This window comes from Phodopus roborovskii, unplaced genomic scaffold (assembly GCF_943737965.1).
Source record: "Phodopus roborovskii unplaced genomic scaffold, PHOROB, whole genome shotgun sequence".
NCBI lineage: Eukaryota > Metazoa > Chordata > Mammalia > Rodentia > Cricetidae > Phodopus > Phodopus roborovskii.
In genome coordinates, this window is record NW_026126547.1 from 3,623,737 (window position 1) to 3,637,234 (window position 13,498).

The 13,498-nt window shown below is 41.1% G+C and overlaps 1 protein-coding gene across 1 annotated transcript in view; it reads left to right on the plus strand.

The window, feature by feature from the left end:
- The window catches only part of Abca13 (ATP binding cassette subfamily A member 13), a 421,036-nt gene that overhangs the window by 140,904 nt on the left and 266,634 nt on the right, over nucleotides 1–13,498 (plus strand). The window contains 4 exon segments of the mRNA XM_051200607.1: nucleotides 239–352; nucleotides 3,973–4,063; nucleotides 4,804–4,980; nucleotides 6,707–7,013. Of these exon segments, the coding sequence (XP_051056564.1) occupies nucleotides 239–352; nucleotides 3,973–4,063; nucleotides 4,804–4,980; nucleotides 6,707–7,013 (689 nt within the window).

Genomic DNA, 13,498 nt, shown 5'->3' on the forward strand with positions numbered 1-13,498 from the left:
GCTTAGTCAGTAAGTATGAGACATTTGCTCTGTACACCAGTGAACCTAACCCTGGGATTACAGAAGTGAGTGAGGACACAGGTCTGAGAACCAGAGCTCTATAGAGGGCATTCAATACTTTCATGCAAATCTCTGAACCTGTGATGATCATAGGATGTTTGCTGCCTTGTTCTAGCTGATAGAGGACTGAAGAACAATACAACAATTAAGACATATCTTCATGTGCTTCACATTGCAGGCTAATTATACTTTTTACTTTGTGGATAAGATAAAAACTTTATCGGAAACACTTCTGAAGATGTCCAGCCTTTTCCAGGGAAGTGGAAATGGCCAAATGTTCAACCAGTTGCAGGTATGTAGTGACCAAAGGCTGGGAACCACTTGCTGTAACCTGGCTGAGACAGTAGGGTGTCCTTACAAAAAATTCAACTAGTTTAATGCATGCATGGTTACCCCAGTTGATTGTCAACATGGCATATGTTTAAAGAATCTTTATGAATTTTTAGTGTTTCCCCCATGCAAATTAGCACTATATAAAATTAATAACTTGATAAATATAGATATTTTAAATTTTTTATTAAATTTAATGCTTTTAAAATAGTTTACATTCTTTTCATTTAAAAGTTTATTATCCTATCACTTCTCATTACTATATGGGTCACCCAAAACAGAAATACAAAATAAAACAGAAATATTTAGATAAAAACAGAAGGGACTAGCTAGGAAGGAGGTGTTCAACAGGAGTGGGAGGTGAATGAGAGGGTAATAGGGCATTGATATAATAAAATTTATTATGTGTATATAGGGAGATGTCATGATGAAACCAATTATTATTTTTAATTACTATATGCAAATAAAAATAAAAAGACTCTATTATTGACCAATTATGGTTTAAACTAGAGTCATTTCTTCAGAGTCCAAGAACCATTACTTGTAAAACAATAGGTCAGGCAGATCACCTAATAACTTTTTAGGCATTTGTGAAATCATAACTTGAAAATCTGGCAAGATGAGAGAATTTGCCCACATTTTATTCATGGGTAGCCTACATATTACCCACTGGTCAAACAGTTCACATCATGGGTTCGGGAGCCACAATGGGTAGGTATGATCCTACTCTCCCATGTTTTACGTCAGTCATGTGATTGTGACCTAGTCACTGAACAGACCCGTCCTTTGTGCATTTTCCTTGTGAACAAGGAAATGATAGTGTCTTTAAGTGCAAGTGAGCTGAACTGGGATGTTGGCCATGCATGGATGAAAAGTATAGTTCAAGTTTCTCTGAGTGTAGGAAGTCCCTCCCCCTTTTTTCTTATTTGGGTATGTAGGTGCATGTGTATACTCTCTCTACCATGTGGGTTCATGGAATTGAGCTTAGGCCATCAGGCATGGTAGCAAGAGCCTTTAACTCCTGAGCCTTCTCCCCCTCCCAGAACTAGCAAATTTTAATAACTCCCTTGGGTATATGGCTGTTGGTAGGTTGCTCATGCCCCAGTGGGTGACCACTTACCCACACTGGACTCAGGGAATTAATTCTAACAAAATAATATAGAAGGATATGGAATATAGAAGGATATTAGGGGAGTTGGATGAAGATGATGGTGGATGGATATGATTAGTAGACATTGTATACATGTATGAAACTTTCACAGCACAAGAAATATTAGTTTGGTCGGGCATGGGAGGAAGAGGGAACTGGGATCAATATGTAAAATAAAAAATAAATAAAACACATTCATACACATATAATAAAATAAACCAACCAAACAAAAAGAGATATTAGTTTGAAAAGAAAGAACTTCATCACAAGACAAGAAACAGCTGCTAAAGCCAAAGAAGAGGACCAGAGACAAGGAATAGAGGCAAGAGCGCGTGATGGCAGTGCACTTCTGGCATGAAAGAAGGAGACATGTGAGGAGGCAAGGCTCCAGACTCCTGTCATTCCTGCAGCGTCACCAACACGGCACTAGTGCTGTAATCCCATCCTACTTTAATTTGTTTGTCCATGGCTTCCTTTGTTAACAAAGCTCCTATCAAGTGTTTTCGCAGTGGACCAGATAGAAGGTTAGGTTTTGTAAGGCCTCTGTTGTAGCTACAAATACCAGCATCCTGTCTTGGTACCGCCAAGGCCACAGTGGACAGGGTGTCACTAGAACATGAAGAGGAGCCTGATGCCCCAAGAACCCTGCAGTTAGTTCAGTATTATTCACCAAGAAGAAATGTCAGAAATCGAAGTCACGAACTCAGCCGTACTGAGCATTTTAGCTTACTCAGGTTGTGTATTCATAGGTTGCTATTCTCAGGCTTGGGATTTTGCTGGTGGAAAGTTGTTTGTAGTGAAGTCCAAGCCTAATTCTGCCACTAGGTGGAATCCTTACTGCTTTTGGGTGATGCCCCATCTGTTCTACAGTTTATTTTCCTTCCAGTAAAAGGCAGTGACATTTCCCCCTGGGGAATTCTGTGAGATTAAATGAACTAATGTGTAATAAAGTACCCTGCACACTGTCTGGCAAATAGCTAATGCCCAGTGAAGGAAGACAGACAAGATTTAAGAAAGAGCAAGTAACCAGACCTCATAATGCAGTCTTGTCTCCATAGACCTGACTAGATGAAATCACTAAAGGACAAGGCAGGGGTGAGTAGGGAAGGGGTTAAGTGCAGAATGTACAGATCACACGAGAAGACCTAACTTGTTGTGGTTTGAGACTAAAGCATAGATAACTATCACTATGCACCAATGAAAGCCCCTCCCCCACTTTTTTTTTCTTATTTAAGTGTGTATGTTCATGTATATTCTCTCTTCACCACGTGGGTTCATGGAATTGAGCTCAGGTCATTAGGCATGGGAGCAAGAGCCTTTAAGTCTTGAGCCATCTCCCCCTTCCAGAACTAGCAAAATTTTAACAACTCCCATGCCTTAATTATGGCATGAGGGCTCACTGCATCTGTAGTTTTCCCACTGGCTGTTGGGCATGGCAATGTGCCATGCTCATTGAAAATATCAAAATGCAGTATTGTATTAAATCAGATTGATTTTGGAGAGCTAGCCACAGCAAAACCATTGGCAGGTGAGGCAACGCTAAACCTATAAGGGAAGATCAAGGCACAAGCTGCTTTTGAAGGCATAGTTTTGCATATCAGCCCAAGAGAAGGTCTGGGAAAGGTTGAAGTCCCTCTGTGTAACTAACACCTCTCTGCAGACAATTGGCCAGTACAAATGTGATGGAGAGGATGAATCATGGGAAAGAAAGGATAACCCTGTGTCTTCATTAGGAAAATTTGCCCATAATTTTCAGTATTAAAGCAGCATTGCAATTATAATTTTTTTATAATCATTATCTTTGTTCAAAGTTCAAAATTATATTAAATGCTGACTTGCTATTTATTAAGATGTCTTGCCTATTTATATTATAATATATTATAGGGTTTTTATTGCTGTGATAAAATACTATGAGCAAGGGCAACTTGGGGAAGGAAGGGTTACTCACTTATAATTTCAAATCATAGTTCATCATGGAAGGAAGTCAAGGCAGGAACTCAAGGCAGGAGCCTGGAAACAGGAACTGAAGCAGAAGTTATGGAAGAACTCTGTTTACTGGCTTGCTCCTCATAGTTTTGCTCAGCCTGCTTTTTTATACAACCCAGGGCCACTAGCTCAGGGGTGGTACTTCAGACAGTGAGCTAGGACCTCTCACATCAGTCACTGGTCAAGAAAAGGCCACAAAGACTTGCCACAGGGCAACCTGATGTGGACATTTTCTCAACGGAGGCTCCCTCTTCTCAAATTACTCTAGCTTGTGTCAAGTTGACAAAACAATAAATAAAAATAAGAAATAACCAGAACATGTCTTAAAACTTCTTTTAGGTGGATCCATTTTATGTTTCTTTTTTGGGTGTCATAAAACTTCGCATAAGTTTAATAAGAAGATGTGATGCAAAATTATTTCTGTCACGTTTCCTTACTTTCCTTAGGATGTTCTGAGAAACAAATTCATAAGAAATTTTGTAGAGAGCCAGTTGAGTATTGACACGGACAAGCTCACTGAAGATCTCCACACATATGGTAATAGCGCTGATGGTTTGGGTGGGATACATCTGTCCTTGGCTGAAGTGCTTGGATCCTACCCCATTGGCCATATTGTTGCTGGCAACATTACCAAATTTACCTTTACTCTTCCTATTTCTGTTTCACTGTCTGTAACATGAAGGCTTGAAGAAGATGCACCATAAAATTTGTTCACACCTGAAGTTGTCTGGTTACAGCAGGAAGGCTAGAGGAAGGAAAGCATTTCATTAGGTATAACACTTAGACTTATTGAAAAGTAACTGGTGAATATGCTATTTGCAAAAGTGGTACGGGTAAGTTGAATATCTCTTACTTTTGGGACACAAACATTTCTGATTTGGGAAGCTTAAGAGAAACACATATACATAAGGACATCCCCTTCATACTTCTGCAAAGACCCCTTCTCCTACTTTTTAACCTTTGCCCAATAGAGCCATCATATTTTGAATCCATCAAAAATTCATCTCTCTCTCTCTACATATATATATATATATATATATACATATATATGTATATATATAGACTTATTTATACACTTATAAATGCACACATATGTATATATAAAATTGAGTTTGCTATTGTCAAATACTTAATTTTGTGTATGAACTGGACTCTTTTGAGATATCTTTTTTAATGACACACATTCACTTTTATGTTCATTTGTGGGAGACCCACTGTATAAATAGCAAGCACTAAAGAAAGAACTTGATTTGTTCTAATTTGTTTGCTGTTGCCAGGACGGACGCTGGACAAGATGTTTAATCATGTGGGGGCTGGACGCTTCCAGTTCTTGGGTGGTATCTTGGCTAATCTCTCTTCCTGTGTGGTGTTGGACCGATTCCAGGCAGTGGAGGCTGTTGACACCCTGGAGATCAAGGCACATGAACTCATGCAGCAGAATAGTTTCTTGGCCAGTAAGTACTTGGCAGAAAATGTGCTCACCAAGGCACAAGCTCCAATACGTGGTCATTTTGTCTCATCTCCCTAAGCACATCTTAAATTGGTTCAGGGAGATGTCTTTCCTAGATAAACTATAAAATGGAGCTGGGGTATATGAACTGAGATAGTGGAAAGATGTTCCTTATGCTGCAAGGACAGGCAACTGCTCAAAGTCCCTAGGGCATCACTGCCTGCTAGGTCTGCCTTTACTGTTTTGCCTTCATTTTATGGTGAAACCTCACATGAGGAGCAGTGTACTCAAACTCCCTCTATCACTTTTATTTTTATCACTCTATCTTGATGCTCCTAAGTAGGAAAGAAAAATGGAAATGGCCAGTTGGATTCTATTATCAGTTGTACATTTATGCAGCATAAGTGAGATGTTTTTTTTGAGAAAACACTGGATTATTACTTAAGCCAGGACCTTGTGCAAGCTCAGTACATATGCTACTGTTAGAACACATATCCAGCTCCACAGAGTTCATTGAGGTTTAAGGTAAGTTTGCTAGGGATACAGGGATGCTGTAACAAAATACTACCAGGTTCTGTGCGGACGGGGGACCCAACCAAAACTTGTTACATTATAGTTCTGAAGGCTAGAAGTCTAAAATCAAGGTGCCAATTTGTTTCCTTTGATGGCTTTTAGGAAAGGGTCTTCTGTGGGCATGTATTGGCTATCGAGCACATGTGTCCCTTTGAAATATTTTTATATAGTCTATTCATGTATTTGCCAAAAAAGTAGCCCTCTTCATTAGGCTACTATTGTGGTGAATTAAGACCTACTCTGCAAGCATCGTTTTTACATGGCAACCCCTTTCAAGGTGCCATCTTCATGGGTGGGGAGATGGATGGCTCAATGGATAAGAGATTATTTTGTTGTGCAGATTGAGGTTCAAGTCCACAGCATCCATGCTAAAAATAAAAAACAAAACAGCTGTGACTATATACATAAGACTGAATGCCATTGCTGTGTCTGCAGGGACAGAATCACTGGGGCTTTGTGGCTGCCAGCAGAGCTTCAGGCTCAATGAGAGAACCCCTCAGGGGAATAGGAGGGTGATGGTGGAAAAAGACACCGGATGTTTTCCTTTGGCATCCACATGCATGCACACGCACTCACATACATGAGTATTAACTACACACACTCACACAGACACGTGCATTAAACCCCCCATGAACACACAATGCTCTCTCCCAAGATGATCACATTCTGACCTCTAGGAGTTTGCATTTTGAGGGAACACAATTCCTCTTATAATAATCTTTCTGCATTAAATACAGAGAATTTATGTAGTAGAGAAGAGCATCTTATGTTTAAGCTACAAGTCATAGGTACTTAAAGATAGTGATTCTGTGCAGCCAGCTGGACTTGTGGCCCCAGGGAGAGAATGCTTGGTTATCTGATCAGCTTTGAGTAATTTTTTAAGTCTATTCTAAATGTGAAATGAATAAAGTCTTTTATTTGTGATGCAACAATATTGTCTTTTTTAAAATTGGAAAGGTACCTTGGACTGTGAATTACATGGTCTTGCTTCAGTTGCCTATAGAACAGAGTATCCTGTTTGATTGCATCCTGGGGTTGCATTCACTGACTGCAGGAGTGGGAGGCTGTGTAGAATTCCAGGTTCTCCTCATTATCCTGCCCATCCTATGTGTCGCGTATATGAGTTGTATGACACTTTTTTTCTTTCATGCTACCAGGTATCATATTCAACAGTTCCTTGGGACACAGACATATCAGATCAGCACATGGCAAATTGCCACCCCATGTTACATACACAATCCGAACCAACATCTTATACAGCATGAGAACAGACATGATAAAAAATCCTTCCTGGAAGTTTCATCCTCAGAGTCTACCAGCTGATGGGTTCAAATACAACTACATCTTTGTCCCATTGCAAGACATAATTGAGAGAGCCATCATCGCAGTACAGACAGGGCAGGAAGCCTTGGAGCCAACTACACAGGCACAGGCATCTCCCTACCCATGCCACACCAGTGACTTGTGAGTAACGATGGTCAGCCAACTTTTTCCTTCAGTGTCTACCTACCAGGAGTGGAATTTAGCACTTAGAAAACAGAATAAAGAGAAAATCATCTTTGAGTTTCTCTACTGCTGTTTCAAAGTACAATTTTAAAAATATCCATTCATGGGATTCTTCTTTTTAAATATACTTGAATTATTTAGGCAGAATACATTGTTGAGCTACGGTCTACCCTCTGTTTTAACTGATTCTACCCACAGAATGAAAATCTTTGAATAGAAAATTCCAGAAAGTTCCCCAAGCAAAACATGAATTAATTTTGTGCCCTGAGCTATACTAATCCTTGTGAGTGGAGGGTTATGTAAGCATTGCATTAGGTACAACAAGTAATGTAGGGATGAAGTAAGTGTGTGTATGTGTGTGTGCATGCTTCCTATTTTATATATTCGTTGATTCATGTATCTGGAGATAATTCCTGGAAATAAAGCCCTCTAGAAACTTAGAGACCTTTTAATATAATTAATTATAGTTTTTAACGAGATTTTTTGATGTCTATAGCTTTCAATGAAGTTACAATAAACTTGATGAACACTAGTCAGGAGGCCTGTGCATGTCTGTCTCCAAGCTCTACTGTTTTATTCCTGGGGAAGGAAAGGAAGGTGATTCTTTGGCTGGAATCCTTGAAAAATGGGCTGGGTGTTTTGTATTATTTAGGGTAGTGGAGTCACACGATGCCCTCTGTCTTGGGTATACCGTTAGCAATCTGGGAATGTGTGGAAGGTAAGTTGTGTAATTTGGCAATAGCAGGAAGTACTGTTTAAGGCTGAATCAGCTGGCTAGGCGACTTGGAGAAGCTGGGTGGTATTAGCTAAGCCAGGCAGAGCGTACTTAGCAGATAGAGCACCGGCTGCAGTTTGTGGAGGCATAGTAAGCTCAAACATTCACTGAGTATAGTCAGACCACAAAGTGTGCCAAAGAGGTGGAGTGACACCGCTGCAGGGTGCAGGGACAGTGGTGCTTCCTTCCTTCCCTGTGGTGGAGGCTGGTCTCACAAGCACCTGCTGCCACATCTGACACTGGGTAGGTGTGGGTGGTTTGCTTTCCCTGTCCACTGCATCCGCTGGGACTCTTTGAGGCTCCCTTGAAAGCACAGAAGGAATTGACTGGTCATTAAAGGGATAATTGCTTGGGAGGCTAGTTCTGAGGACAGACCAGATACTTGGCGCAGTGTCGTTGAAAGTCAGACCTTGTCTCCAGCTGATTAGTGGCTTCTCTGTGAGAACAAGACACTTGGTTTTTTGTCTCCTCCTTTCTACATAGCCATATGCCTCATCTATTATAACTTATGATTACATTGTTGATGATGGTAGTATTATGATGTGCATGCCTTATGGTGGTAGGACGATGCTGGATAGGGCCAGAAGGCAGCTTGATTAAGTGTATCTTGGGGCATCTTAGTGTGGAAGGGAGACCAAAGGTCAAGGACACAGAGACTAAGGGATTAGTGTATTAGGGAAATGGTCTGTAAGACAGGAAAATTTCTTTTGGCTTTTGTTTATTTGTTTTAAATGGAAGCTTTTCTATCCTTTCAAAGCAATGTTAGTTTTTACTTTGAACATTTTCACATTACAAAATGCTTCTAAAGTATTTTTTTTTGTTAGAAGCAAGAGCTGAAACCAAGAATATTGCTGTCATTGACTACATGTCATACAAAGATGCTCCGTTTAAATTTCATGCTAATAATGTAGGAAATAAGGTGAATGTCAAAAAAACCCCATACAACAGTCTCTTCCGATTTCCAGAATATGTTATGAACATCATGTACACAATCTGGGGCTGTGTGAATGTGGGTGGTAGAACATATAGTCCCTCCAGCCTGGCTACAGGATAAGCCACAGGGTGACACTGTCCACCTTGACCTTCGTATTCCCTGAGAAGAATAATGGACACACTATGAAATATGTCCATGGAAAGCTAGATGTAGCCCCAGTTTCTACTTAGCACTGTGAGAAAGACTGGGGAGGAAGTACTGAGCGAGCATGGTGAAGGTGTGTCCTCTCTACCCACTGGAGAAGAGTTCTTGTGAATGAGAATCATGGCTGCTGCAGAGCTGGAGTTAGTGCATGATTGAGTGTGGCTCTGATGCCAGGAAGTCGCTTCTCTCCACCTGCTCTCTTTGTGGTTCCTCAGAACTATTCATTTCACTTGCTTGATGCAGCTAAGAAGTTATTTTCCCTATTTGAAAGACTGAAATCCTGGAGACCTCTCTTCGTGGTATATCCTCCCTTTATATTTAGTTCCAAGATACTTGTTGTTGGAGGCTCAGTGTGCCTGTGGTGACTGAGGCAGTCTGAGATCTTTTAAGAACTCAGTCACCCGAGTAAAAGTCCTAAAGCACATTTGTTCAATAATTTCCAGTAGTTCCCTGCTGCTCGCTGAACAAGTTACATATTCATTAATTTGTTAATGTATTCAGTGACATTTATGTGCTATTTGTCACTTTCCAAGTTTGGGGTGAGTTAGGGAGATGAACAGGTGAAAAACTCCCTATTCTGGGGGCACCAGTAGTTCAGGGAACTTTACAAGGCAATAAGGGAGAAAAGTGAATTGAATTTTAATGGCAGTAATGGCCATGGTGTTCTGAAGTGGGATGGGAGGGCAGGGATGTGAGCTGAGTTAGTCAGTGTGACAGCGGTGACCATGAAAATAATGTTAACATAGACTTGGAGGGGTACAGAAATGTGGCAGAAGGTATATTCCTGGCCAGAGACCCAGCTAGTAAGAGATCCCTTTGACAGGTGTGGCCTGGTATGTGTGGACTCGGAAGAGAAGTGTACCGAGGCATGATGGGTGGAGGCAAGATCAGAGAGCTTGTAAAGCTACAGATGATGTGAGTATACTGGGACTATGAAAGGCTTTGAGAAGTGAGGATGTCACCTGACAGCTGGAGGAACAGATTTTATTTTCCCCCAAGACAGGGGTTCTCTCTGTAAGTTTCGTTGTCCTGGAACTCACTGTGTAGACCAGGGTGGCCTTGAACCTGGAAATATGCCTGCATCTGCCTCCCAGGTGCTGGGATTAAAGGTTTGCCTCACCACTACCTGGCTTGGAGGGACAGAATTATATCCAGCATCATGGGCCAGGGTTTCCTGGGTTCAGTCTGGGGTGCTTACCTCAAGGCAAGCCAGCAATAGTGATGTTGAAAGTTGGGGAAAGATTTAATCAAATTGTGTATTCAGGGATTTCCATCAGCTATTGGATGAAGGCTCTAGGATGGCATATGGCATATGGCATATAAGGTAGGCATCAATCTCATTATCAGGGAAGGGCATTTAAAGTAGCCTCTCCACTATTGCTTAGATTGTTAGTTGGGATCATTCTTGTAGATCTCTGGACATTTCCCTAGTGGCAGATTTCTCTTTAAACCTATAATGGCTCCCTATATTATGACATCTCTTTTCTTGCTCTCCTCTATTCTTTCCCTGACTCAATGTTCCTGCTCCCTCATGTTCTCCTCTCCTCTCCTCTTCGCCCCTTCCCTTTGTCCTAGCTCCCTCTCCCCTGTCCCCATGCTCCCAATTTGCTCAGGAGAACTTGTCCCTTTCCCCTTCTCTAGGGGACCATGAATGTCTCTCTTAGGGTCCTTTTTGTTTCCTAGTTTTTCCAGACAGTGTTGGTTAATGTATGGTCTGGTTGTTCATTATTTAAGTTGAGCAAGTTGCTCAAAAACAAAACAAAATAAAGAAATCCTCATTGTTAATGGACAAACAGTTCCCATGTGATGACTGCCCTTGCTAGGTGGTGATCTCATTCTGGTATCAACAATGCTGTGCTGTTGTCTTTGGGGCTCTGTTGTTATTGGATTTTAAGTTGACTCCAAGATGGAGGCTTGAGACTTCCTGGTCCCTTTTAGGGGGTTTGGAATGGTGCACTGCAAAAGCTTGCTGTAAGATGCTACAGCAAATATTGTCTTTGTGTCTTCAGCTAAAGTGGGTTGAGATAGGTTTAGCTATCACCAGTTTTTAGAGAAATATTCTGAGTGCTAAATCTTCCTATATACAGAGAACCCCAATTTATGGAGGAGGATGGAAAATCAAGGCAGTTTTTTTTTTAAATATACAGATGGTGCTTGTGAAAGAATTAGAGCCTTGGTTGACAACCCTCAGGAGTTTTGTTAAAAGTGTGAGGAGCTAGTGATTGATAGATGCAGGGGAATTAGGGCAGAAAGTGGTCTATTTTATTTTGTTTTCTTTTCCTTTTAAAAGCCATGTGGCAATAAGAACAATGTAATAAGAAGGAAACACTGGTGATAAGTACACAGGAGGTTGGTCATTGTGACCTTGAATAATTGAGGGAGGAGAGACCTTGACAGGTGGAGGACCCAGCTACAGGCAGGAAGGTGACAATCCATCCCTGACCAGACAGTCTGTTTGACTTTCTTTAACTGAGAATCTCCAGTCTTCTTCATTGAATACCCCCTCTCTCTGTCCCTGTCCCTCTCTTCATGTCATATTAGCTATCAGTCCATGGAGTTAATGTTTTTGAGAGGGATGGGCTTGGAAGTGTGATTTGAGACTGCAGAGATGAACGGGGTGGGGCTGTGTGAAAGTCATACATATTCAATTATCACAAGGATAATTTAAGAATGAACATATGCAATACCTTGTTAATGGCTGTTTCATGATTGAAACTATAGTGTATTTCATAAACACACAGGATCTCAAGTGTTGATGCATGGCTTTGAAGGGTAGGACAGGGCGCTCATTTTCAGAAAACTGTAGTAACACTGTAAAATTCCTTATTGTGTATGTAGAGAGAATGTTTGTTAATACAGTTCTTCTCTGTTGCTTTAATCCTTCAATGCACAGCACTCCGGGATGGGGCCCAATAGAAGGAGTTTGTGGGAGTTTGCACTTTCTGTGTCTGGCTGGTTGGTGACTACTAGGGGTCCATAAATGTGGTCTTTGCAGTGTCTTGGGAAGAGTGGAAAAGGAAGAGGAGATACAGATGAGTTTAAAATGTCGGTTTCAATCTCATTGGTACACATCGATGCCCAGGCAGGCCTTTTAGATTATGATGGTTTCTTTTTGTGTCTAACTGCAAGTCACTTTTATAGACACTGCTCTCCTCTATGTTGTCTTGTTCTTATTCCCTGTCATGTCCCCAAGAGGCCCTGAATGCAGGTTGATGCCAACAGCTGTCATAGGAGGTAGAAGAATTAAACTCTGCTTTGTCGCTCTCAATTTTATGTGCACCAAACATCTTGGAGAAGAGTGAATAGGAGGCTTGTGTCCTTTTTTACTCTCAGGGAATCTTCAATTTCTTCATATTGTCCCCCTCAAAAGCAACAATAGTAATGCTGACCTTAAAGTTGGTAGCTCCCTTTACACAATGCTATTTATTTTCTAACAACCTTATAACCCAAGCTAAAGAGACCGATACCCAGTTAGATCAGCTCTCAGAAGTCTTCCAGCATCTTCATGCTCTTCAGTCTATTTCCCCAATGGACTATTGGCTGCTTCTTCCTTAGGCATTGTCTATAAGAACCTTTGTCCTTGGAGTGCATTTTGTTCCTGTGGGTTGTGATTTCTGACACTTCCTAATATGGTAAGAGTGGAAGTTTGGACATGTGAGGAGTGATTTGGTGATCATAGCAGGAGCTGGTACCTAGGGAGTGCTGTCTCAAGGTCAGAAATGCTGTCTTGAACTAGATGGCTTAGTTCTGTTCAATGAAGATTAGTTCCAGCCAAAGTTGCAAACATCTTCACGTGGGAGCACCACATACTCTGCCTCCGAGCACCTCATTCACCAATATGCTTTTTCTTCCATTCATTCATTAAAAAAAAAAAGATTTTTTTTCTGAGTCTAATGTATGACACATTTTTCTTGGCCCTAAGAGGGATATGACTATAAATAGGATGTGGGGTTCACTTACTGCTTCACAGAATGGGTAATACACATCCATAACTCATTGAAGAAAGAAAGGCCTTATGACTCTACAGAGGCGCTGTGGGTGGGGTTAATCTGCATTAGTAAATCCCAGAGGATTTCTCCATAAGGGGAACTGTGGTGATTGGGGGCATCTTAAAACCCACCTCTCCACAGATCCTGGAATCTGGGGGCAAGTCTTGCTTCCTAAGGTTTTGAAATGAAGGTTAAGCTCTTGAGAGATCTACTGAGATTCCCACACCAGAATGCTGAAATAATTGGACCAAAAGATGTATTTATGCCTTGGCTTTGCCACTTGCTAATCCTAGAATGCTGAGAGTTAATGTAGTGATTTGAATTTTGAATATCATCTCCTCCTCTTGGATTGCATGCTAATTGCTGTTCTGTAGACCTCATTAGCTTGTGCAGAGTAGATCATCATGCTTGATGGAAAGCATGCCATGAAGGCATGAAACACAGAGCAGAACACACACTCCATTTCAGAGGACTGCTATGATTGTGGGAAGGCTCTTCTACCTACAGATGCTGAAAGTCAGGATGGGTGTGATGTTTTTAC